General features: G+C 43.3%; 1 protein-coding gene across 1 annotated transcript; it reads left to right on the top strand.

Annotated features, from left to right (window-relative positions):
• The first annotated feature begins 1,070 nt into the window (after positions 1-1,070).
• Positions 1,071-24,652, top strand: srd5a2a (steroid-5-alpha-reductase, alpha polypeptide 2a). Its single transcript, XM_085355324.1, has 5 exons — positions 1,071-1,492; positions 20,272-20,435; positions 23,182-23,283; positions 23,370-23,520; positions 23,917-24,652. Exons 1-5 carry the CDS (start codon positions 1,233-1,235, stop codon positions 23,981-23,983), a joined length of 744 nt encoding a protein of 247 aa, XP_085211450.1. The 5' UTR covers positions 1,071-1,232; the 3' UTR covers positions 23,984-24,652.
• Positions 24,653-26,201: the final 1,549 nt, after the last annotated feature.

Raw genomic sequence — 26,201 nt, 5'->3', positions numbered from 1 at the left:
CCATGTCACAGAAACAGGCTCTGTGTTTTGCCTTATATGCATCCACAGCTGTGCCACCAGTTTACTCACATGGACTCTACTAACCTATCAGAAGCTTCTTCAGCTCAGAATGGAATCGTCTGGAGTTTCTTATTAATTAACAAACTTAGTGTATATGTACTCCTAAATTTGATGAAAGTGATAAAAAATAGACAGCTCTGTCTCTCTTTATTCTGACATTTAACTAATTCAAAAGATATTTCAATATTTATCTAAAACAAAAGTTTACTCTAAATTGATGTTGTACAGTAAAAATGTTTTATGTTTTCTCCCTAAAGTGTATGTAAATATCTGGTTACAAATGTGAATATCCTGCTGTGTACTGAAATCCCTCTTGTTTTGCATAGAAATATACTGAACAACATACAAAGCATAATATATAAAATAACATTTACCTGAGTTTTTTCTTTGAAAGAACCCTCGAATGTCCATTCTTATATCTCAGTACATAACTGAAACCGAATTAGTCGGGGAGGGTAAGAACTGAAAATATGAAATAAACACACGTAAGCTAAGACTCTCTAAAAAATAGCATTTGTTCGGCTTTTCATTTCGCCATTTGTTGATTCACTTGAAGAGCGAGTAACGTAATATTGGTCAAGTGATCAGTTTGATATCAATCTTTCGTGATGCACCGTCATATTTACATTATTTGTACGGTACGAATGATTTGCTTTGGTACCTGGTCAAACTTAAGCTCTCCTTAGTATGGCTGGCTCTGTTTCTCCAACAGCGCACTAACAGGTAGCAGCTGCCCCGCCCCCTCGCTCAGTCGCTTAGTGCCTGAGCTCGGATCATACCAATATCAGGGGGGGATTCACGCACAGTCGTAAATTCCCACAGTGTGCACTATGTGCTTCGAATATTGTGTGTACTTTTTGTTTTATACAGTTGTCAGCCAGGCATCTAACTATGAAAAAATTACACTCCAAAAGACCCCGGGCTTCTGACAAAACAACCCGGGCTTAAGCCCAGTAAGCCACCCCCACGCTCCGCCCCTGGTTCTGAGTTAACTTGCTGAGCGCTGATTCTTAAATATTGCCAGATGGAGAGCAGCTCCAGGAAACCCAGACTGCAGCTCAGAGGGAGGACTCTCTGGACAGCACCTCCTGGACTCAGTGAATGCAAACAAAACAGAACATTTCTCCTCCTACACAAAGTCAAATTTGTGATCTCGGCTGCTGTCGGGTGTGATGGAGTGCCGCGAGGCCGTCGTGTCTTACCTGAGCTGGGGTCTGGTGGTGGGTGGGGGCGCTCACCTTCTGCGGCAAAACTGCGCACGGTACGGCCGCTACGCGCCCACGAAGGCGCGCTGCTGCCCGGCCAGGCTCGGCTGGTTCTTGCAGGAGGTGCCGGCTCTCCTTGTGCCGCTGCTGCTGTTGCTGCTCTCCGCGGAGACCGGGACCGGGAGGAGGCTGCTGATCGGCACCTTCATGCTGCACTACTTCCACAGGTACGGTCTCATGCTCGCGTGCAGCTGAGAAACACTCACGATATAAACTTCTTGTTATTCATAGTGTCGAGGCGCTAGTGTCTAAACCGTAGTGTCGTTACAGGAGTAATGACTCGTTCGTAGAGCCAAGTCAGAGCACTTATGAACAGAGTGTTCCTTTGTTTAACGTTTTAGTCGTCCCGCATCACTTGTTTTAAAACTCGAGGGGACCGATCTTTCCAAGCGGTTGCACCCAGACTGTGGAATGCACTTCCCCTATTTCCACGGTGTTTGGACTCAGTGGAGACCTCCGAAAAGTATGGAACGCCAGGACTGCCATAATGAATTAATTAAATACACCATTAAATAATTAATTAAATGTGGCAATAATTAATTAAAATTGGAATTAATTAATTAAATAAATAGTTATGACACATGTAATTAATTAATTATTGACACATTTAATTAATTATTTATGTATTTCACATTTTAATTATTGACACATTTAATTAATTATTGACACATGTAATTAATTATTTAATGATATATTTATTTATTTCATTTTGGCAGTCCTGGCGCCTGGCTCTCATCATGAAATAATTTTATCTGTCAGCCTCACCCATCAAACTCAGGGGGCGGGGTTAACGCTGATCGAGTCAAAACCATTGCTTTGGCCTGGTGGCCATTGTTTCTAGCACACAACAACCGGCATGTGGAAGCTAACAGAACTGAGCTTTGAAAAACCCTGTTTGTGTGTCACCAAATACCGTTTTAATATTTTTTTAGCCGAGAATGTAGTGGTTTAATCTTCATGTGTCTGGTCGGTTTGTCAAGATACAGCCTCTTTGCAAAAGTGTTTCGATGATTTCGGAGATGTCTGCCCAGTCTCACGGCAAAGCGTGGGATAGACCCGCTCGCCTCGCAAGCAATCCCACCGACAAAGCGCAGGCCCCGGTACACAGCTGTAGTAACCCCCGCTGACTTCTTTTACTGAGGTTATATTTATCGATGTTTTATTTCCTGATGTTCTTATGTGTCCTACGTGTTTCAGTCTGAATTATAACTAAGATTAAAAACATGTTTAAGGAGGCGAGAGAGCAAATAAATCTGTTTAACATCTGATCTTTGGGGTTTTGTTCAGTAATCAGCGTGACCTGTGTATAAACGCATAAAAGAGATAACGTTGGTGTTTCCGTCATGTAGTAACTGCTGGCTTTAACTGTACAAAGGTTGTTCCACACTATGAAACACATACAGACTTCATGATGTTCGGCTAATATTTTTATTGTGAATATTAATCATGCTGACCTCGCTCTGTACACCACGCAGCGAGGTCAGCATATCCACGATATCCTCAGCTCCATGAGTTAACACAAAGTTTCCCAGCTGACTATCTAACTGCCAACTATTCCAGAGACGTGAAAATATACAGCATAAAGAAAAGTGTAAGAGACTCAGCAGCAGATTAGAATAACAGTTATACATTTAATAAATCACCAAATGAATCCAAGAAACGAGCAAACCTGTTCCGACAATTTGAATTTGTGTTCCCTCAGCTGCAGACTCGCTGCTGTTTAAATGTTTGAAAAGATTAGATATAAAAAACATCAAACATAGACTCAGTCTGCCTTCACATTTGATATGAGGCCAGCACGTATAGTGGCCTCAGCAGGCTATTACTGAAATACACGTGCTATATCATAAACTATGATATAAATAGGGAGGTCCTATTAACATGTTTAGTTTTAAAGGACACCTTCCTGCCTTTAGTCTCATTCATGAGCAGTATTAGTTTTCTTCTAACATCCAGAAGTCTGCACAATGTGTTTCATAGTTTGTAACAAGCCTTTGACAGGTAAACATAACATGACCGAAAAAGCAAAAAAAAAGAGAGAGAGAGAGAGAGTTGACATAAGAAGAGAAAATGCTCTCAATTATGGAGACAGGCAAATGGTTCATTTATGTTTGATGTGTGTTTATTCCTCCCTAAATATCGTCGGTGAAGTTTGCCATGCATGTCAGATTTTCCTGCGCATTTTTATACGTCTGCCAACAGAGAGAGAAAAAAAAATCACATTCTAACAGACAGCTGGTGCTTAGAATACAGTTGAATAACTATTAAAAAACAGATGATATTTAGATGATAGTTCAGTCTAACACATGTGCCAGTGAACCATTAAACGTCTGTGAAACTATGCAGTTATGAAACGTAACTTTAACCTCAGCCAAACCGATTTGCTCAGTTGTAAATAAAACAGCGAAGTAAACGTGACCCGACAGACAGAACCTGAGTGAATGAAGTCCAGCGTTTAACCACTGAGAGCTAAAACTCAGCTGAGGTTTCAAAGCTGTGTGCCGGTGATTGGACATCAGCCGCTGATGAAGCTGGTTCGCCTATAAAGTGCTCTGTAAGGAAACAAGCTCCAGCAGCTCTGCGCTCGGGGAAAACACTATATTTACTTATCTTGTGCAGAAAAATGCGCTGACATTGCTTTATATCGAGCACCGGCTGCCCAGTTAAACTGTGACTATCACCAGGTAACGTAGGCGTGTTTCTTGAATTAGCAGCAGGTGTTAAACAGCTGACAGATGCATGCAGGTAAACTGAGGGTCTGCTGAGCTGATCGCTGGTTTCGTGAGAAAAATGTCAGCTCGTTCTTTATGTTACAGAAGCACAGAGACACAAGACCAGGCGGAAAGAGACGATCGTTCGGTGAAAATGAGAATCTGCGAATGCAACATGTGGAACACGGAGAGTGGAATATGTAAACAAACCGGTTAACGTAACCCCCTCGGTGCGCTCTGCATGCTAACTGTTAGCAGAGCTAGTGAAATCTCTGAAAACATCTGAGCACTTTTGCAAGCATGTTCTATGTTGACAACCTGACCAGACATACGTCGCGACATTCGCGGCTAAAACACTGTTAAAAGTGTAGCTGGTGACAGAAAAACGGGGTATTTTAAAACTACACCACCACCATTGCTGCTTGTGATTTGATCTGCATTCTGGGATAACTGGCTGCCCCAAGTCTACACAAGCAATCGATTATCTAGGATCGACCTGTTTTGACTTACTTTGCACGGCAACCAATCAAATGTTAGAGAAGCTGCATGGGCAGCGTTAACCCCGCCCCCTGAGTTTGATGGGTGAGGCTGACAGATAAAATTATTTCATGACGAGAGCCAGGCGTCAGGACTGCCAAAATGAAATAAATAAATATATCATTAAATAATTAATTAAATGTGTCAATAATTAATTAAATGTGTCAATAATTAATTAAATGTGTCAATAATTAATTAAATGTGTCAATAATTAATTAAAATGTGAAATACATAAATAATTAATTAAATGTGTCAATAATTAATTAATTACATGTGTCATAACTATTTATTTAATTAATTAATTCCAATTTTAATTAATTATTGCCACATTTAATTAATTATTTAATGGTGTATTTAATTAATTCATTATGGCAGTCCTGGCGTTTCATAGAAAAGCAGCTGAAGACATTTTTATTTCAAAAAGCTTTTTATTAGACCAGGCTTTTCATGATGTATTTATGACTGTATTGTGTTTTTACCATGTAAAGCATTTTGTGACACATGTCTGTGAAAGGTGCTATATAAATAAACTTTACTTACTTACTTTGAGCTGCTCCACCTAAAACTGTGGAAGTGCAGATCCACGCATGTTTGAGAGGTGTAACGGAGCGAAGGTGATTTTATTTCCACAGTGTTTTTTTTAAAGGAGGGAAACCTTCCTCCAAACGGACAGAGCAGTGGAGCCGCCAAGGGAAAGCACACGAATTAAAACCTGTATAATTAAAATATAATTTATCATATTTAAATAGTTAAAAATGTAAAATGAATTAAAATAACACTGGCCAGGGGACAACACAATAAAAATCATTAAAACACAACATTAAAAGTCCAGTGGCGTCCGCCACGGTATAACGGTGTGTTCACACCAAACGCGATGGACGCGAACCAAACGCCCCTAATTTGACGCGTGCACATTCGCGTCTCAACGCGTGTCCAAGACAAATCCATATTTTGACGCGCGTGAACCGGAAATGTGGGAGGAAGTTGTGCCAGACCGGTATCTTTGCAAGATGGCAGCTGTCGAGCTAGCGCTTGAAGAGAGAGTCTCCCTTCTCTATGTACTGTGGAGAGCAGAGCAGCGGCGTAAAAGACGTCCTCGCCGTACCTGGGTCCATCAGGTCCTCCAGAGGCGTGAGCATTTTGGTGAGTTTCACCACTTGCTCCAGGAGCTGCGCCTGGATGACGGCCGATTCCAGCGCTATCACCGTCGGCCAGTTTGAGGACCTGCTGTCCCGCGTCGGTCCCAGAATCGCCCGCCTAGACACCAACTACAGGCGCTCAATCCCACCTGCAGAGCGCCTGTCTGTCTGCCTGAGGTTAGTAAAAGTGTTTAATACGGTAGTCCTTTATTGATACCTGTGCTAATATGCTAAACCATCCATTTATACACTGCTAACATGGATGTGCTATGCTAACAGTGAATGCTGTCGGTGTTTGCTGAAAGCAAACTGTGGTACAAAGACGACTCTTTATAATCTTTCTAGTGATACTCAGAAGGTCTCATCAAGTCCCGATTTAATTCGATTTATGCTGTTATCAGTGTTTGCATGATAGCATGGCTGTGGTGTCACATCAATGTATGCGCTCGGTGTTTGCTGATATCAAACTGTAGCATTAGGACCACTGAGTTAACCTTTGTAGTGATACTCACTCCTTTTTATTTAGACCTGGGGCCTGTTCTTCGTACCGCGCTAAGTGAGTTAGCTGGATGAGATTGTTGACGATTTCGCGTGATCCTGGATCGTTCGGTTCCCCGAAGCCCATCCGGGACTTGCTGTCATAGCAACAGAGCCGTAAGCGTAAACCTGCTCGGGAGCAGGTTTACTTTATGTAAACAGGATTAGATCGCGGCCACGCAGGTATGCCCGCGTCATTCATACGAAAGCAACAGCGATATTCCACCACTGTTTCACCATAAATAAATAACATCAATGTAACTAAAGATAATGCAGCACCTGATCCTTTTATTGATGTCACACAGATACATACAGGTCATTTCCTAAAAAAGGGAAATGTACTATTAACATTCTATTACATGTATGTGATTATTACAGATGTAATTCATATGTCAGAGTAGTAATTGCAAATTACTTCGTGTAATCAAGATGAGAGACCACGGCTATAAAAGCGAAGGTGGATTTGGGAAGTCTGTCGCAGCCATGTCCTGTCCGTATACGCGAGCAGCCCATTGCGGAAGGTGCAAGACTGATAAGGAGAGTTTCCAGAATTCAGCGTATATTGCGGGACAGACAGGATCCTTTAGCTCAGCGCGACAGTGTGCTCATAGAGAGCTATCGATTTTCCCGTGAGGGTATTATTTACTTAACCAACTTGTTGACGAGGGGGTGCAGGACCACCACCTGTCTTTTTTTCCTCTGCCCTTTTCTTGGTTGCTGTTATAAACAAACAGATTATTCCAGGGTCTCTTTCCAAGAGACTCAAAGCAATATAAGTGATAAATATTACCATTCTGTAGAATATTCTTATATTTCACTTTTACTTGTTCCCATGTTCTAGTGGGTCCTGTTGTGGCTCTAATGTGAAAGAGGATATAATGTAATATAATAAATCTACCCTACCGCCTACTGGTGTTGGCCAGAGGGGCCGATGGCGCGATATGGCAGCCTGGCTTCTGTCAGTCTGCCCCAGGGCAGCTGTGGCTACAACTGTAGCTGCCTCCACCAGTGTGTGAATGTGAGAGTGAATGAATAGTGGCATTGTAAAGCGCTTTGGGTGCCTTGAAAAGCGCTATATCAATCCACTCCATTATTATTGTTATTATTGAATTACTTACGAGTTTGATTTGTCAGCAACTTTCTGCCAGCCCTCTCTCCTTGCTTTTGCAGCCTTTGCAGTGTTCCCTTGCGTTTTAATTAAACTCTGAAACTCCTGAAATCCCTCACTCAAGAGTTCTTGCTCTGCTGCCGAAAAATACCGAGCGCGCTCCTTCGACATTTTCGCCGACCAATCAAAGGGTTGCCGATCAATGTTTCTACTATCGATGCGTAGCCCCTGTTGGGCCACCCAGTGATCTCACATTACTTCATCCAGCTATACTAATCGTCAACAACAGGTGTGTTCGGGGAACCGGAATAGCGAGCTCAGAGTTAGCGCGATGATTTGGTCTTGGATGTTTCATTTGATCTTGGATGTAGTAAGCGACGTACGAAGCACAGGGCCCTGGTTTAATTCTGGGATAGTTGAATGTTTGTATATAATCCCTGCAGCTGTCAGACTCTATAGCAGGGGTCACAGCCTTTATTAAAACAGAGTTAGATAAAACTGAACAGTTTGGTTCATCTCTAGTTACATGGTTCTATCTTGATAAGCTGTCTTTTCACAGATTAATTTTTCAAAAATATTAATGATTTAAGGAAGGAAAGGGCTACATGTCAACACACAACTCTTTATTTCTATTAATGTCTCACTTCATTCCTACCTGATTGACATGTTTAGGAATTATGAGTGATTGGCTCACTGTAGTTGTGAAAGTTGCTACCAATCAAATTATGATATGTTAAAGTTAAAACAAAACACAACTGTTTTAGATATTATCTAATATACATTTTGTAATTATCCTTATAATTACAAAATGTTTTATGTAAGATTTAAGTTTTGTGATTAAATCTGACATCACAAAAGTATTTTGGAATTTGAATAATGTATTTTGTGTAGCTCAGGGGTGGCTGTAGCTCAGGTGGCAGAGCAGGTCAGCCACTAATCAGAAGGTCGGTGGTTCGATCCCAGGCTGCCTCCTGGCTGCATGCCAAATATCCTTGGGCAAGATACTAACCCCGTGTTTGCCTACTGGTGGTGGTCAGAGGGCCCGGTGGCGCCAGTGTCCGGCAGCCTCGCCTCTGTCAGTGCGCCCCAGGGTGGCTGTGGCTACAATGTAGCTGCCATCACCTGTGTGTGAATGTGTGTGTGAATGGGTGGATGACTGGATGTAGTGTGAAGCGCTTTGGGGTCCTATCGCTATGGACTAGAAAAGCGCTATACAAATGCAGGCCATTTACATAATACTGATTTTGAACAATTCTGTCCAGGTTCCTTGTCACCGGGGACTCCTTCAGGACCAAGCATTCAGTTACAGAGTCAGATCACCCCCCAGGCAGCGACGTCCATCTGGGACTGTCTAGTGGACGACTTCATGGCTGCGCCTTCACCTGGAGACTGGCGGTCCATCACAGAGGGATTCCAGGAGCGCTGGAACATACCTGTGGGTGCAGCAGCAGGAGCTCAGGGACTGGGGAGCCAGGAGAAGCAACAGGGGATGCTCTGCTGCAGCATCAGTTGGTTCTATCAATACAGTATTAAATGTTACCAGGTTGAATATAATAATCATAGAGTAGACAGTGGTCCCTCATTTATTGCAGCAGGGGTTCTCAGAATAACTAGCCCCTGGCCACGCACTTTATACACTTTTTTCCACACACACACATGAACATTGGTCACAGTTCTCACAATTGGTTCTCAAAGTGCAAACCTTTGTAGATTGCAAAACGTAAAAGTATTATTATGCCGCGGTTTGTCTTCATCTGCCCGCCACTTTCGTGCGCCTTTTTCCCTCGCGGTGCAGGTGTCTATTTCCGAATGAGGCTCATAGTTATGGGTGTTTTTGTGCTGTTTTTTCTATTGGATGTGATGGTTATCAAAACCAAACGTGATAAATTAGGCAAGCGCAGGAGACACGGCACGGAGGAGATTTGTCAATCAGGCTGCAGAATGCAATGCTGTACGGAGCAATAAAAAATCAGCGAAAAAGCGAAGCAGTGACGGATGAACAGCGGGACCACTGTGTGCTGTTTATTAATAAACAATAAAATATATTCCTAAATGACAACATGCATAAAAGCAGAACGGTATTTGTACGTCAGTGGGAAAATAGCGGTGGCTTGCTAGCTTTTGTGCGGCTTCCCCGGGTCAGTGAAAACTTTCAAAAGAGAAATGAACTAACTTACCAGGTTGCCCGATCGCTTCACATATCTTCCTCCAAGCTCGGTCCTTTTTATTCCTGTCTCGGTACAGAAAGCAGCTGGTGTTGTACAGCTCCGAGTTGTTTTCTACCGCATTGATTAGCCTTCCCTCCATTGAAGAATGAAGGGCTTTGGCTGGACCTGCCCCTTTGACCTAGGCCACAGCCACGTCACCAGGCTCCTGATTGGTTGTCGCGGCGCAATTTGACGCTGGAGTTCAGATTTTTCCAACTCGAGCGGTAGACGCGTAACCCGCGTATGCACAAAATGCAACACAAAAACTGACGCGCGTGGTTTTATTCGTGCGTCAAACGCGCCAGACGCCCTACACTCACGCGCGTTTCACGCGTTTTGGCGTTTTCGCGACGCAAATCTGCTTCCGAATTTTCACGGGACCCGCAATCGCGCGTCATCGCGCCTTTCCATTGACTTTACATGTAAACCTGACGCTCTATTTGCATCCATCGCGTTCGGTGTGAACACACCGTACTAAGAGTCACTAAGAATTAAAAATCCCGTGAAGCGGTGCAGGAGGGAAACCCGGCGGCGTCCTCGCCTTCCTCCCCGCGTTCTGCGCCCCGGTGTGCTAAAGAAAGGGAGGTAGCGGCAGTCACTACTCTTTTAGGCAGCTTTCATTCATTAAAAGGGGACAAGTCAAAAGACTTACCCCGGGTGGGCACAGCTCTTAACTCTGCCCGCCGCTTCTTTGTGACCACCAATATATCGGCACCGGCCCGTCCGCCGCCTCTAATCTCCCGCAGTGCGTAATCTGGCCTCCTGTTGCTGCAGCAGTCGGACCGCTCGCTCCGCGTCCCTGGTTGCTGGCGCTGTATCCTCCTGCCCAAATTGACAGATGCAACCAAAACATGCAGTATAAATAAAACACTCCACAAGATATAACCAAAACATGCAATATAAAAAATAAATAAGCACACTTCCCTGGATGACAGACGCGGCTGAAGGACGGCCGTGTGAACTCTGTCCTCCAGCTCAGTCTGAGCAGCTCTGTGAGCATCTGCAGGAACAGATCTCCAGGTGTCTTGAAGGACGTTCACAGCTCTTCTTTGGATGTTTCTTGTTCTAGGATCCAGTACGACACCTGCTCAAGTCTGCCCACCTGTGAAGATCATCCTGTCGTCTCCCCTTGTGTCAAATTAAAAGACTGACACAGAAAACACATGACTTTAAAAATAATCAAATTAAAGCACTAGTAGTATTTAAGTAGGTGCAAGTGTGCAAGTAGGAAATTATTGTGACATAATGTACACACATTATTATAAACATTACTGTATGGTCTTACGATTCATATAACAGTACTACATGGTATGGACGCGACGCACTAACGTCACTAACGCCACCGCTCCCAGGAGCGCGTGCACGGCAGCGGCGCCGTCATGGAAGGAAAACTCACCTTCTTAAAATCTGTTTCTGCTTTCTTCTTCTTAGTAATGAGGGCAGTCTTGGCAGACGATACAGACGATATGCCCACATAGCTTCCTGTCCTCCTGCAGTTATAAGAACACATTTATGTGGTATTAGTATATGGAGCGTCAACAATAAAATTCCATGTCAATGAATTTTATGTATATTTTATGTATTTATAGTTGAAGATATAAAATGAGATATCCAAAAGAAATAACTGTACGTTTTGTAGAGGGATGTGGCACAAACAAATAAACAAACAAACATAAAAACAAATAAATAAAGAAGTTAGTCCACCCTCACAAGACTCCCTCCCACTCGTTCACGGTGGCGCACGTCTGGGTGGACTAACTAAAACAAAACTACAAGTAAATCAAAAGAAAAGGATAGCAGAGAGAGCCCAACAACAGCGACAAAACAAAGTCATCAATTTAAAACACGCAGAAAGCCCAGCCCTCCCTCTCCCGGCCACCTCCTCCAGCCTTTACAGCAGGCCAGCCGAGAGATAATCTCTCCAGCATGGCCTGGGTCTGCCCTGGAGCCTCCTCCCAGTTGGACACGCTCAAACCACCTCAGCTGGCTCCTTTTGATGGGAGGAGCAGCAGCTCTACTCTGAGCCCCTCCCGGATGGCTAAAGTTCTCACCTTGTCTCTAAGGGAGATGCCAGCCACCCTTCGGAGGATGCTCATTTTGCCTGATCCACGATCTTATTCTTTCGGTCACTACCCACAGCTCGTGACCATAGGTGAGGGTAGGGGCGTAGACCGACTGGTAAACTGAGAGCTTTAAAGCACCTCCTGAAGAACCTCCCACAAGACACTCCAAGGGACACGATTGAATGCCTTCTTCAAGTCCTCAAAACACATGTAGACTGGTGGGGCAAATTCCCATGCACCCTGGAGTAGCTCGAGAAGGTAAAGAGCTGAACTACTCTTCCTCGAAGGTGACAACAACTACAGACCTTCACCTTCATCATGCGCTTGATCACAAACGGCACAAGCTGCAGAAATGAGCTTTCTCCACAAGGTGGATGGCCTCTCCCTTAGAGAGAGGCTGAGGAGCTCGGCGATCCGAGAGGAGCTCAGAGCCACTACTCCTCCACATCTAAAGGTGTCAGTTGAGGTGGTTTGGGCATCTGACAAGGATGCCTCCTGGGTGTTTCAGCGTATCCGAAGGAGGCCCCGGGGTGGCCTTGGAACGCCTCAGGGTTCCCCTGGATAAACTGGAGAGGGGGGTTTGGGCATCCTTACTTAGGCTGCTGTTCCCATAACCCGGCCATGGGGGCTTCCATAAGTGGAAGAAAATGAGTGGATGGATGGGCGATTGAGCCATGTTACCATTTCCCATATTATAAACTATGATCAAAACTGTCACCAGCATAAATAATGAGTTTCCATTAAACCCTAACCTCAGTTAAACACCTGCGCTACTGCGCTGTTCTCTCCTGGAACCTTTAATAGAGCCTCCTGGCTGTAACGTCACCCTAAACCGGACAAACAGAAGAAATCTCTGAGGTGATCACAGAAAGGTTTCCATTATTGTTGGAGCAGGCTGTCAGGCGGAGCGCGCTCTCATTGCAGGGCTGCATTCAGCCACACAAACTCTTTGTTACCAGTGACAGTGAATATATCATGTGCACTTACTTATAACAGAGCTGCTGACAGGCACACCCTGCAGTCTGTGCCAGCATGTTGGGAAACATTTGACTTTCAGTTGGATCGAGTTCAGGATTGTCTCAATAGTTATTGTAAACATGTTCTCCAAAGTGCTTTATCATTGGAGGGATCGTTACATCCAGCCGTGCTATCCACGAAGTTCGTTTTGTTTTTATAGTGTTTAACACAAAGAACAATCTTATTTCAAAACGTTATATTTTTTAGAACAATGAACAGACGAGCTCAGAGAAGCATACACTTTAAAATACTGGGTTTAAAACTTTGCATACAAAACTTAAAATGTTCACGAATGCTCAGTGAGCCGCTTCCAGACACACGGAGACATCCAGACGATAGTTAAATTCCACTTTTGCCTGATCGCGTGGAGGATGCACATCTTTATCCGGTTGTTCAGTGATGACGTGACGAATCCTACTTCCGGGTCTAAAGTAGTCTGCGTTTAATATGGCTTTTGTGTTGTTAACATGTTTAATGTTTTGTATTTTCTTCTATTTGATCTCAAAAAGCTCCTAAAACAGTCAGTGATCACTGTTGACCTCCCTCAGCTTTTATTACCGCTAATCATTTATTTAAGCTCAGTTTTTAAAACCTTAGGATGTAACTACAGCCCAGCCCATGCAGCAGTATATGAATGACTAACCTCGTATTGTGGATGGATTATCTCAGTTGTTCTCCTGGCTGAAGTTTGGTCCTTTTACAGCTTCCTGCCATGCGATTACATTTGTTCCTGACCACCGAGAACACTCACGTTAACTTTTATCGAGTGGAAAAAAGGTTAGCTTGTTTATATTATGCTAACATAGCTGTGTCGCTAGCGGTCACGTAGCACATCATTATATACCAGCTAGCCCAACTTCAGTAACCCTACAAACGTCACTGCTGTTTAGTTTTCTGTCTTCATTTATGCTGGAAGTGATAGCAGAGCTGTACGTTTTAATTTGTTTCCAAAACCCCGCAGTCAGGACATGCTATATTGTATTTAGATAGAAGCTAGCGAGCTAAGTTCCTGCTAACTTCTAACTCCGTTAAATGTCATAAATTCCGTTTTCATGGATGCCTGGATGTTAAACTCAATTGTTACACCTGGTAGAGCAGAACGCTGATCATTTTATTAAAGATGAAAGACTTTAGACAGTTTTTCAACTCTCAGTAATGCCACAGTGATCGTTTGATATATGGACCTGCAGCGGAGTTTAGACCCAGACACGGCTAGTGACGTCAGACTGAACAACCGGATAGCTTGCTTCCACCATGGATCCGTACAACATCATAGAAAAGTCTGAGTTTAGCTGGAAAGGAGCTTGGAAGTGAATTTTCTTATCCTTAACACTTTGTTTGCCTCGGAGTACTGCCTTCTTTGTTTCAGGACCTCATGGTCCCCCGGGCCGTGTCTGGTTAGCAACTCTTCATCCTCCGGTGCTTCGATGCTAGCTGAGGTTTGGCTAGTGTCATCTTCCTCGTTAAACAGCTCAGCTTGCGTCTTCCTTGTCTTCACTTTAGGCATTTTCAAAGCCCAATTTATTAAGTTTACTATTGCACTACTGCACTAAACTACTTGTACGAACTAGAGTTAAAGTGGGCTGATTTATTTAAGTGTAAGTTGGTTCTTCTGCTGCCATCTCGCTTCTTCCAGCTGGAAGTCCACCTGTGACAGTTAAATTCATCCCATAGTTTGGTGACCGGTTCAGGAGTCACTGCTGTGATTTCACAGTCCACAGTTGTTGGAAGCGGAGGCATGTAAATGGAGCCTGCTATAACCACCACAGTCTGTATTACTGGGCTCATTATCTACTAGTTAAACCTTTACTCAAAAAGCATCTCTAGACCCAGCAGTCTTAGCTAATTATAGGCCAATCTCCAACCTTCCTTTATATCAAACATCCTTGAAAGAGCAGTTGTCAAACAGCTAACAGATCATCTGCAGAGGCTTATTTGAAGAGTTTCAGTCAGGTTTCAGAGCTCATCACAGCACAGAAACAGCTTTAGTGAAGGTTACAAATGATCTTCTTATGGCCTCTGACAGTGGACTCATCTCTGTGCTTGTCCTGCTAGACCTCAGACCTGTTTCTGACCAGGATATGGCCTTCAGTGCACACATGAAACCATAATGTAGGACTTTCTTCTCCCAGGATAAAAATGACAAATATCCTGTTTCAGAGTGATGCTGAAAAACTGGTTATGCAGCAACAGGTTTAGGCTGCTGGGGGATTCCCATGATGCACTGGGTGTTTCTGCTTCACTCACTATGTGTTAACAGACCTCTCTGCATTGAATCATATCTGTTATTAACCTCTGTCTCTCTTCCACAGCATGTCTTTATCCTGTCTCCCTTCTCTCACCCCAACCGGTCGCAGCAGATGGCCCCGCCCCTCCCTGAGCCTGGTTCTTTGTTATTCTTTACCTTACAATATAGAGCGCCTCGAGGCCACTGTTGTTATCAATTGGCAGTAATCAAATCGAATTGAACTGAATCAGGAGGAATAAGTGTTGAAGGCAGGAGACCTGCTGACACGGCTAACCTCGCGTCTGGAAAAGATCATTGCTGTTGTTGGATTGTGTGTCCACAGGTGTTTGTACTTTGCGTCGTAATAAAATGACGGTAAAAGGCTCCGCCCACTTCCTATCCATGTCTTACCATGCAACGACTCTGTGAATGGACTGGAGAAGTGTAGTGGTAGAGTCCTCCGTCAGGAATGAGATATGTGTGTCGACTTTTTATTCTCCCTTAAAATTATTATGCCATAACGCTGCACAGAGCAGCTCTGCTAACAGGTTATGGGCCCAGAGCAGCAGTAAAGAGATCCTGTAACTGCCAAAGGAAGGGCAGCGTTTCCTGAAACCGCAAGTTACCGGCAGGTGTTAAAAGTTTGGCACGATTGAGTGAGTAAGCGTTTTTGTGCATCATGAGCAGACACACGGCAGAGTCGGGCAGTCGATATTCCCGTTTGCAGTTTGATGGAGATGAAAGGAAATATGAGATATGGGAAACGAAGTTCCTTGGTCATCTCAGACTACAAGGTTTGAAAGATGTCATCTTAAAGGCTGAGGGTGATGAAGAAGCCGATGGTGAAGATGATGACAAAAATGCAGAAGCATATGCAGAGTTGATACAATTTCTGGATGACAAAAGTTTATCGTTAGTTATGAGAGATGCAGTTGATGACGGACGGAAAGCCCTAAAAATTTTGAGAGGTCATTATGCAAGAGTGGGCAAGCCAAGGATCATAAGTCTGTACACCGAACTTACTTCTCTCACAAATGAAAAGAATGAAAGTGTGACGGACTATATTATCCGAGCAGAAGCAATTATCACAGCGTTAAAAAATGCGGGTGAGTCATTAACTGATGGACTTCTGATCGCAATGATAATGAAAGGTCTACCAGAGAGGTTTAAACCCCTGATTGTGCACGTTACACAGAGCGAAGCAAAAATCACATTTTCAGAGTTTAAAGTAAAACTCAGAAGTTATGAAGAAACCGAGAGAATGCGTGCGGCTGTAACTGATGACAACGTAATGAGGACAAAAGTGCAATCAGACCAGGATTCTACTTCATGGCGAGCAGATGACCGAAGATCAAAGAATAATGAGATTGTGTGTTTTAAATGTGGACTAAAGGGACACACTGCAAGAACGTGCCGATCCAGAGTATGGTGCAGTTTTTGCCGGAGTAGTACACACAAAGATGCGACCTGTAGAAGGAAGCTAAGACGGGATGAAGCGAGAGGGGTTGTGGAGAAGGACTACGCGTTCAAGACGGGCTCCGAACCCCAGAGGGTCCCGGACGGCAGCCAAGAGATGCTGAATAACCAGCTACTGGTGGATACGGGAGCGACGTCACATATCTTTACGAAGATCGAGAGTTTTAAGACTTTTGATGACACATTTCGACCCGAGGCTCATTGTGTAGAGTTGGCTGACGGAAGGCGGAGCAGAGGAGCTGCAAAGCGGCGAGGAGATGCTGAGATAAGTATGATTGACAGTAAAGGACGCAGTCACAAGGTAACATTGAAACAAGCACTCTACATTCCATCGTTTCCACAGGACATTTTGTCAGTAAAAGCAGCTACTAGTAACGGAGCCACTGTGGTTTTCAAACACGGGGACAGTTTTCTTAAACATGTTGATGGAACAAAATTCCCTATATATGAACACGAGAGACTGTTCTTTATAAACACTGTGCAAGAGTTTGAAGAGAAATGTAATGGATGTTTTGATATGCAAACGTGGCATGAAATTCTAGGACACTGTAATTATGAGGATGTTCAAAATCTGCAAAATGTCGTTGATGGAATGGAAATTAAGGGTAAAATCAACAAAAATATGCAATGTGAAGCCTGTATACAAGGGAAGTTTACTCAAACTAGGAACCGAGAACCAGATGAAAAGGCCAGGGCAGCATTAGAGTTGGTACATACGGATTTAGCTGGTCCGATTACGCCAAACTCTAAAGAAGGGTTTAAGTATGTCTTGTCGTTTGTTGATGATTATTCAGGTGCAACATTTGTATATAATCTGAAACACAAAAGTGATACAACTCAAGCAACTGAAAGATTCATTGCAGAGGTGGCGTCATATGGGAAAATCAAGTGCATTCGTTCTGATAATGGAACTGAATTTACAAGCAGACAGTTCAGAGATTTATTAAGTAGACATGGCATTAGGCAGGAAACTTCGGCGCCATATTCGCCTCATCAAAACGGAACAGCAGAGAGGAACTGGCGTACACTTTTTGACATGGCGAGATGCATGTTAGTTGAGAGCGAATTGCCAAAGTCTTTATGGCCATATGCAGTACAAACCGCGGGAGTGATTCGGAACCGATGTTTTAACAAACGCACAGGTCAGACAGCGTATAAGATGTTAACTGGAAAAAGACCTGATCTTTCTAGAATGAAAAAATTCGGATCATTGTGCTATGCTTATAAACAAAATAGGGGAAAGCTGGATCCAAGATGCGACAAAGGTGTTTTCTTGGGATATGACAAAAATAGTCCAGCATATTTGATTTATTTCCCAAAAACCGGGAAAGTTGAAAAGCACAGATTGATAAAAATACTAAATCCCGCGACAATGGATCAACAAACACAGAGTGATCAGATGTATGAAGATGAGGTTTATGAATCCAGAAAAGATGGTGAACCCAAACAGACGAAGGATGAGGATATTCCAGATGGTAGTGAAAGCAGTCAAACTGAGTCCGAGGTTAAAACTGATGATAAAGTAGATGCTGGAGCTACACGTTATCCATCCAGAATCAGAAAGAGACCTGATTATTTGAGTGACTATATCACGGATGTGAAAGAGTGTGAAAATGAACAGATGCAAACCAGTGTTGATTATTGCTACAGATTGTTGTGTGAAATACCCACATCATTTAGCGAAGCTATTGTGTCAAGTGAGTCAAAAGAATGGGAAAAAGCGATGAATGAAGAAATCCAATCCCTTAAGGAGAATGACACATTTACTTTAACCACTTTACCAGAGGGTAAGAAAGCAGTGGGGGGTAAATGGGTTTATGCCGTTAAAAAGAACTCAGACGGATCAGACAGATATAAAGCTCGATTTGTGGCTAAAGGTTTTAGTCAAACAAAAGGAGTTGATTATGAGGAGACTTTTTCACCGACTGCTAACTTATCGAGTGTGAGAGTTTTGATGCAGAAAGTGGTTCAGGATGATATGTTGGTTCACCAGATGGATGTAAAAACTGCCTATCTACACGCACCAATAAATGAAGAAATATATATACAACAACCAGAAGGTTTTGAGACAGAATCAAGTGAGACTAATAAACTGGTGTACAGACTAAAGAAATCACTTTATGGGCTGAAGCAATCGGGTCGTAACTGGAACCAAACCTTACATGACTATTTAAGCAGTTGTGGATTTAGACAAAATATTGCTGATCATTGTGTGTATTCAAAAGAAACTGAAAGTGAAAAAGTAATCATCATAGTGTGGGTGGATGATTTACTCATTGCAGCTAACAATGAAAATGTGCTTTCAGGCGTGAAAGAAATGCTCTCTTCTAAATTCCAAATGAAAGATCTGGGGAAACTTAACCATTTTCTAGGAATAGATTTTATTCAAGAAAAAGAATGTGTCAAAATGTCACAGAAAATATATATTGAGAACATTTTAAAGAGATTTAACATGCAAAACTGTAAGCCAAGGTTAACACCCTGTGAACAGAAATGGACTCATTCTGATAAATTCGAGACATTACCAGATGTGAGGAGATATCGTGAAGCGGTAGGATGTCTTATTTATCTGAGCTATTGTACGCGACCTGATTTAAGCTATGTTGTCAGCAAACTGTCACAACATTTCAATGCGCCAACTGTTGATGATTGGACAGCAGTGAAACATGTTCTGAGGTATCTAAAAGGTAGTCGAGGAAAAGAACTGTGTTTTAGGAAACGTTCAAGTGGAAAACTAGGTCTACAAGCATACAGTGATGCAGATTGGGCATCCGATGTTTCTGATAGACGCAGTATGACAGGTTATTGTGTAAGCCTAAATGAAAATGGTCCTTTGATATCATGGAAAACCAAAAAGCAGACAACTACAGCACTATCAACTTGTGAAGCCGAATACATGGCATTAGCAGCAACAATTCAGGAATGTATGTATTTGACTTATTTGATTCAAGATCTTGATGAGTTTGAGTATGAAATACCTATGATATTGGAGGACAATCAGGGAACAATCGCTTTGTCAAAAAATCCAGTGAACAGACAAAGATGTAAACAAATTGATGTGAAATATCATTTTATAAGGTCAGCTGTACATGAAAGGAAAGTGCTCATTGATTACTGTCCAACTGAGTCAATGGTAGCAGATATGATGACGAAACCAGTTTCAAAGTCTAAGTTAGAAAAATTCTCTGTATTTGTGTTTGGAATGTAAGATGTTTTTTCCGGAGGATTGTTTTTCCCCAACCTGTGTACAAGTGGGGGTGTTGGATTGTGTGTCCACAGGTGTTTGTACTTTGCGTCGTAATAAAATGACGGTAAAAGGCTCCGCCCACTTCCTATCCATGTCTTGCCATGCAACGACTCTGTGAATGGACTGGAGAAGTGTAGTGGTAGAGTCCTCCGTCAGGAATGAGATATGTGTGTCGACTTTTTATTCTCCCTTAAAATTATTATGCCATAACGCTGCACAGAGCAGCTCTGCTAACAGCTGTAGTGACATCACAACAGTAACTCTGAAAGTGATAATCATTCGCTGATAACTAATAACTGAGGCGTGCACCTCAGTGATTCTGACAAAATGCCATTGAATTATGTCATCATGGCATGACGAGTGGAGAAACCGGGAATTCTGGGTGGATGTTTGAACACTTCTTGGAAAATGCATCTGTTTCATTTTTTAGAGTTTATTTAAAAACATCAGGGAGACAGTCCTGAGGTAAGCACACAGACCTGTCCGTGGGCGGAGTTTCCTCTATCTGGGACACAAACAGATGCTGAAGGAGGGTTTTCTAACCCACTGACACTTAAGGTTGTTGTGTGTGGGAGCTCCATGTCAAACTGGAAGGGGGGTCGTTGCAGATCACTGGAGACTTTTACTTTGAAGGGGGGTGAAGTTCAAACAGAAGGTAACATGAGTTTGTCCCTCAGGAGCATAATCTACGCCTTCCTGACCAGAGGACGACCCATCCCGCTGATCATCATAGTCTACGCCGTAATCTTCTGCTCGCTCAACGGTTTCCTGCAGGGCCACTTCCTGCTACACTGCGCTCGCTTTGAGGACACCTGGCTGACCCGCGCCCGCCTCACTGCAGGTGAGTCACAGCTACACCCACCAGTCACCATGAGGCCTCGCCACCATTGTCCTGAAGATTTCGTTTCGAGGCTGTAAAAACTACATTACCCACAGTCCTTGGTGGGTTTTTCCTTAAAGAGGAATGTTTAACAGCGAGGCTTTGATTGGTGTGGGTCAGTGAAGGGCATGATGGGAGTCGTAGCTGGACGTCCCGTAGTGACTTTGGTCTTTAATCCAGACCACACTGACCAATCACCATCATCCGTTATCATTACATCAAGAAGGCAGCAGTCGTAGGAGGAAGATGCAGTGAAGTCCTCCACCACCACGCCTCCACACAGAGAGGTCATGTCAGGGTCACCACGTATATGATTGCTGATTCAAACATCTGCTGACTTTTACCTTTAAAAGTCTTCTGTTTTCCACACTGGGATAAAACTACGACAGGAAAGCCAACTCGGCTTCAGCATCTGGCTGGTTGGTTCTGTGTTCTGGTTCTGTGTTCTGGTTCTGTGTGTGGTCTCCATGATGCTCTGCGGCTTCATGGAGACCACACACAGAACCTGCATTACAGTCTGCAGTCTGGATTCAGGGTCCTGGACCGTTGGCAGACAAGCTAAATTTAGCCCACTCATAATCACGTCTTTATAAGTTTAGTTCGGCTAATCTTACACATGGGAACAGAACTCTGACACTAATAATAATCTTATTGGTTGTTGGGCCATCAACACGATTCAACGTAAGAAAAAAGGAATCGGGTGACGTACACCAGGCCTCAAAGAAGACAGCAGCTCGTATGAACATGTAAGTTTATGCAGGTAAACCTCAGCGAAAGGCTACCTGGGCCCTATTTCAGGAAGCCGGTTTAGTGCAAGCTCTGAGTAAGTATACCCTGAGTTAACGAAAACTCTGGGTTTTCGGTTTCACAAAGCGAGTTTAGATTAATTCTGAGTGAGTTACTATGACGACACACTCCGTGAAGCTAACCTGCCCCCTAGCAGGTTTACTTCAACTAACCCTGACGTTCTCCGCCTCTTTGTCAGAAACCTGACTGTAGGAAGTGTCAGACATGGCGTGCTCCTTCCTTGAAGAGCCAGTAGATGTTGAAGCCCAAATTCTCCGCAGAGCTCTCCGCCGGGAGAGAGTGATTAGAGCGCGTTCGGACATTTTATCATTTCCTGATGATTTCCTGTGTGAACGTTACCGTTTTTCAGCACAATCTATAATTTATTTGAATAACATCCTCAGACCTAATATTGCTCATGTGACACATCGCGGACATTCTCTCAGTTCTGTACATATTATTTGTATTGCACTTCGGTTTTTTGCAAACGGGAGCTTTCTGTATAATATTGGTGACGCTGAGCACGTTTCCAAGGCTACCGTCTGTCGGGCAGTTGCACTGAAACGTCTCCTGTACTCGTCTGTGGTGTTCCCCGGTCATAGACCCACAAGATTCATCAAAGAGGGATGCCACAAAATTGCAGGTATCAGGATGAACGAAACTTAATTCATGATGTGGTGATACTTGAACTACTACTTAAATTTTACATTTATTCTCACGGTTCCCAGGCGTGATTGGCTGTATAGATGGCACTCACATTCCAATCATTGCTCCTTCAGTAAATGAAGGAGACTATGTGAACAGGAAGTCTTTCCACAGCATTAATGTACAGGTACATAGTTCCCTGTAGCATTTCAAACTAACAAATTATTTCATTATAGTAATGGATGCTAATTTGTGTTCTCTGCACTGTGAAGATCATATGTGATGCTGCCAACATTATCACAAATGTGGAAGCCAAGTGGCCAGCCTCTGTGAGTGGTGGTGGTGGAGGACCCCCACCTGTTTTTCGGGCCTCCGCTTTTTTTCTGTTGGCTATAACGGGTCACATTTGAGCATACAGAGTAAGCAAATATGTACTTGTAATGTGCTCAGATAATTTCAATAAGTGCTTACAGACAGAAAATTAATGTAGCCTCTAACTGCAATTGATTTACATCGGACAAACAGACCAAGCACTATGGCTCATAATACAATTACACCTTACCTGTTTGGACTATATTTTTATATTTCATTTCTACTTGCTGCCAGGAACGTTTGGGGCCTGTTGGGTTGCACCTGCGCTCACATCACGTCACAAAATAAAATGTATGAAATAAAAAATAAAATAAAATATAATAAAATAACGTGTTAAATGGGTGGAAATCCCTAGATCAATGTTTAAATTAACACTCACGCATTGACTCTGTCGGCTATGTTTTGCCATGCATGCTCTCTTTCTTTTGCAGCTGAGGCTGTGTTACTTTTTTCCGTGGAATTTGCATGTTATCGGCATATGCTGCCATCAGAATTTCGGCCTCAAGCGCTGTAAAATACATTGACCGCGCCTTCTTTCCCTCCGTCTCCATGGTGACTCGCTTAATCTGTGCTCCACTAATCAGGGCTTTATGTATCCTCGTGCGCGCGCTTAACTTGGGGTTAAAGCAACTCCGCGTTGATTGAACTAATTGTTATCAGCCTTTCTGAAACCGAATATTCCGAGTTGGACAGTTCGGGGTTACTCAACCCTGCGTATCGTTTTTCACTCTGAGTTTTCTAAACCGGCTTCCTTAAATAGGGCCCTGGTCACCCAGGAAACCAAGCCCAAAGTGCCAAGCTGTCAGCTACAAAGTGATGTGTGGGTGGGGCTTTAGACCAGGTGATTTTACCTGTCTTGTGAAGCTGTACAGGCGCACCTGATGAACTCTGTCTGTGTCTGAAGGTATTGTTGTGTTTGCACTCGGTATGATCATCAACATCCACAGTGACTACATCCTGCGTGGGCTGAGGAAACCTGGAGAGGTTATCTACAGAGTCCCCCATGGTACGTCGCGTCCTCCTGATGAGCAGACCTCCTCGCCGTTAGAGGCTGCTGCCTCTCGTTAAGCCGCTGCTGTCTCTGTGTTTCAGGGGGCATGTTCGAGTTTGTGTCTGGGGCAAACTTCTTCGGGGAGATCGTGGAGTGGTGTGGATACGCTGTAGCTGTCTGGTCTTTGCCAGCCTTCGCCTTCGCCTTCTTCACCATCTGCTCCATCGGGCCCCGAGCCTGCATGCACCACAGGTAACGAGCCTCTGACGAGGCTTTGCCGCTGCTGATGCGACTGGGAGAGTGTGATCATTAAGACAGCTGGTCCTCCAACAGGAAACACATTTCTGACCATTCCGAGTGTCCGGCTAAGCGAAGTGCTCAGAAACAAAGTCTCTGAGTTTCTTTGGCTCTCGTTAAAAAGTCTTTGGGGTCCAGAAATACTTGAGTGCCAGGTCAGTCCTGCACGGGGGGCTTCGTAAAGGTACTGAGGCGTGTGCTGTAGAGCACAGCGTCAGCATGTTTCACACAACGCTGATAAAAATGCTGCACAGTTTCCATTTAAAGGCTTCACTTTGTGTTTCTGGCTGTTAAACCCAAACACCATCATGAGAAGTTCTCTCCTCTGAAATGAAACTGTGCTTTCTGCAGAAACTACCAGCAGAGGTTCGAGGACTACCCTCGCTGCAGGAAAGCCATCATTCCCTTCATCCTGTGAGGAGCACCGAGCTCGGCCGACTCCGGAGATTGAAATCTGCTCCTCTGATCCTCTGATGAAGTTCTTTACCAGCTTCACTCTTCATCCAAAGTTTATGCATTTGTTTAATCATCACCTGCATGGTTTTTACTCCTGACGTTGTTCTAGTGTTCCCCTTGATGACGTAGCTTCCTCTAATGAGCGTTTGACTTCAGAGCGCGTCCTCCTGTGCTGGCGCGTGCATCATGCACAGAGACGAGCCTCGACCCAAAGACGTGAATGAAGATTTAAATTTGACGCTGTTCGGATTCTTTCACCTGCTGGCTCCACACGGCCTGTTTTTTAGTTCTGATGTAGCAGCGCGTGCAGGCTGGAAGGCGGTGTTCTGGATATCGTCATTTGTGTTATGATGGAGGTCCGAGTGTGCGTGGGTCAGCCTGGTTTGCTCTGAGGCCAGCATGCTGTAATAACAGGACATTATGATTTTGTATTATTAAAAACACAAAAAAATTAATTTCATATTTAGTAGGGGTGCAACGATATTCGTATCGATATTGAACCGTTCGATACAGTGCTTTCGGTTCGGTACGCATATGTATCGAACAATACAACATTTGTCAGGCTACATTTCACTGTGTGTTATACTTGTATAACTATGCATGTGACAAATAAAGAACCTTGAACCTTGAACCCTTGTAATTTATTTGATCAACTTTCCTTCTGACGATGCTGTCTGTGTGGAGCGCTCAGTGGATCTGCGTTCGACTACTCCTATGCGCTCAAAATGTGGTCATAAATATTTTGTACTTGTAAATCAGTTTTGTATGTGCAAAAAGAATTTGTGTGTTCTGTTCTGTTTTTTTTGCTGGTTCTTCAAATGTTCAATAAAAACATGTATGCTAATTCATAACGAAGAAAGCTTTGTAATGAAGACTGTCATTTCAAAACACTGCCCCCCCACCCCGCGGTCTGCAGCGCTGTTGAAAAGGCTGTGGAAGTCCCTGTATTAAACACGTAGACCTGTGACATAAAAATCACCAAACTCGGACGACCTCAGACTGTTTTCCTTCGTGGTGATGAAGGAAAACGCTGGGTTGGCATGTAAAAGGGCATTTATTCCCTTCAAGGACCTGCAGTTCAAAAAAAGCGCCCCTCGACAGCCAAACCCATCTGTTCTCTGATTGGATTGTTACATTTGTGATTGACATGACATTGACCAATCAGATGATAGGAAGAAAAATAGGGTCAAAATTCGTACTTGTAACTTGCAGGGTTTTTTTTGCTAAGTCCACACACAAATTCTTTTTACACACACAAAACTGATTTACAAGTACAAAATATTTATGACCACATTTTGAGCCCACAGGTTATTTACATTATTATGTAAATAACAAAATAACTTAAAGCAAAAATTGGGAAACGTAAAGTCCGAAGTCTTTATATTAACGGCCATCAGTCAAACAATATTGTTTGCTGGGCAGTGGTGGTCCTAGCCTGTTTGGCGCCCCGGGCGAACACTCCCTCTGGAAGACTGAACCCCCCCCCCCCCCAACATACACACACACACACACACACACACACACACACACACACACACACACACACACACACACACATAAAACATATTAAGGATTGTACATTAACATAAAGCTGTTGTCGGAATTCACCAGAGAAACACACACACATATGAAGAGAGAGAGAGTGCATTGTATGCAAACAGCCATCATAATTCTTCATACAATGAGAACAGGACGAATCAACAATTGACACTGACTAATTAATATTAACATCTGTAACATAATGTATTGTTCAGAGTTTACAATACAACTTTATTTGTATAGCACATTTAAAAGAGCAGTGGTACACCAAAGTGCTTTACGATAAAAAGGAAAATTAAGACAATAAATAAAAGACTATTAACAAAGTACCACATATGTCATCAGGTTAAGGACACTAATTATACAACAATAAAAGGGAATATAAGAACAAAGTTACTAAGAACAGATATAGCTAAAAGATAAAGTACATAAATAAGAAATGGAACCAAATATAAAACAGGGACGCTAACTAGATGGAAAAGCTATGTAGAATAAATGAGTTTTTAAACAGGATTTAAAAGATAAAACGGAGTCTGACGCACGGATAGCGATGGGAAGGTTGTTCCACAGATTCGGTGCAACCAGGGCAAAAGCACGGTCACCCCTCGATTTAAGTCTAGATCTAGGCTGAGCCAGGAGTG

Source organism: Diplotaxodon limnothrissa, linkage group LG6, assembly GCF_057381915.1.
Source record: "Diplotaxodon limnothrissa isolate DT_005_m linkage group LG6, D_limnothrissa_male_GT1.1, whole genome shotgun sequence".
In the NCBI taxonomy this organism is placed as follows: Eukaryota; Metazoa; Chordata; class Actinopteri; order Cichliformes; family Cichlidae; genus Diplotaxodon; species Diplotaxodon limnothrissa.
Note: the sequence above shows the minus strand (reverse complement) of the source record. Positions and strands in the feature narration are given on the sequence as shown.

What these genes read in the sequence shown, in the direction of transcription:
- srd5a2a (XM_085355324.1), top strand. Translation starts at nt 1,233, where the DNA reads ATGGAGTGCCGCGAGGCCGTCGTGTCTTACCTGAGCTGGGGTCTGGTG. An exon ending in TATCTACAGAGTCCCCCATG is followed by an intron (nt 23,284 to 23,369) that starts GTACGTCGCGTC and finishes TCTGTGTTTCAG; the next exon opens with GGGGCATGTTCGAGTTTGTG. An exon ending in CGAGCCTGCATGCACCACAG is followed by an intron (nt 23,521 to 23,916) that starts GTAACGAGCCTC and finishes TGCTTTCTGCAG; the next exon opens with AAACTACCAGCAGAGGTTCG.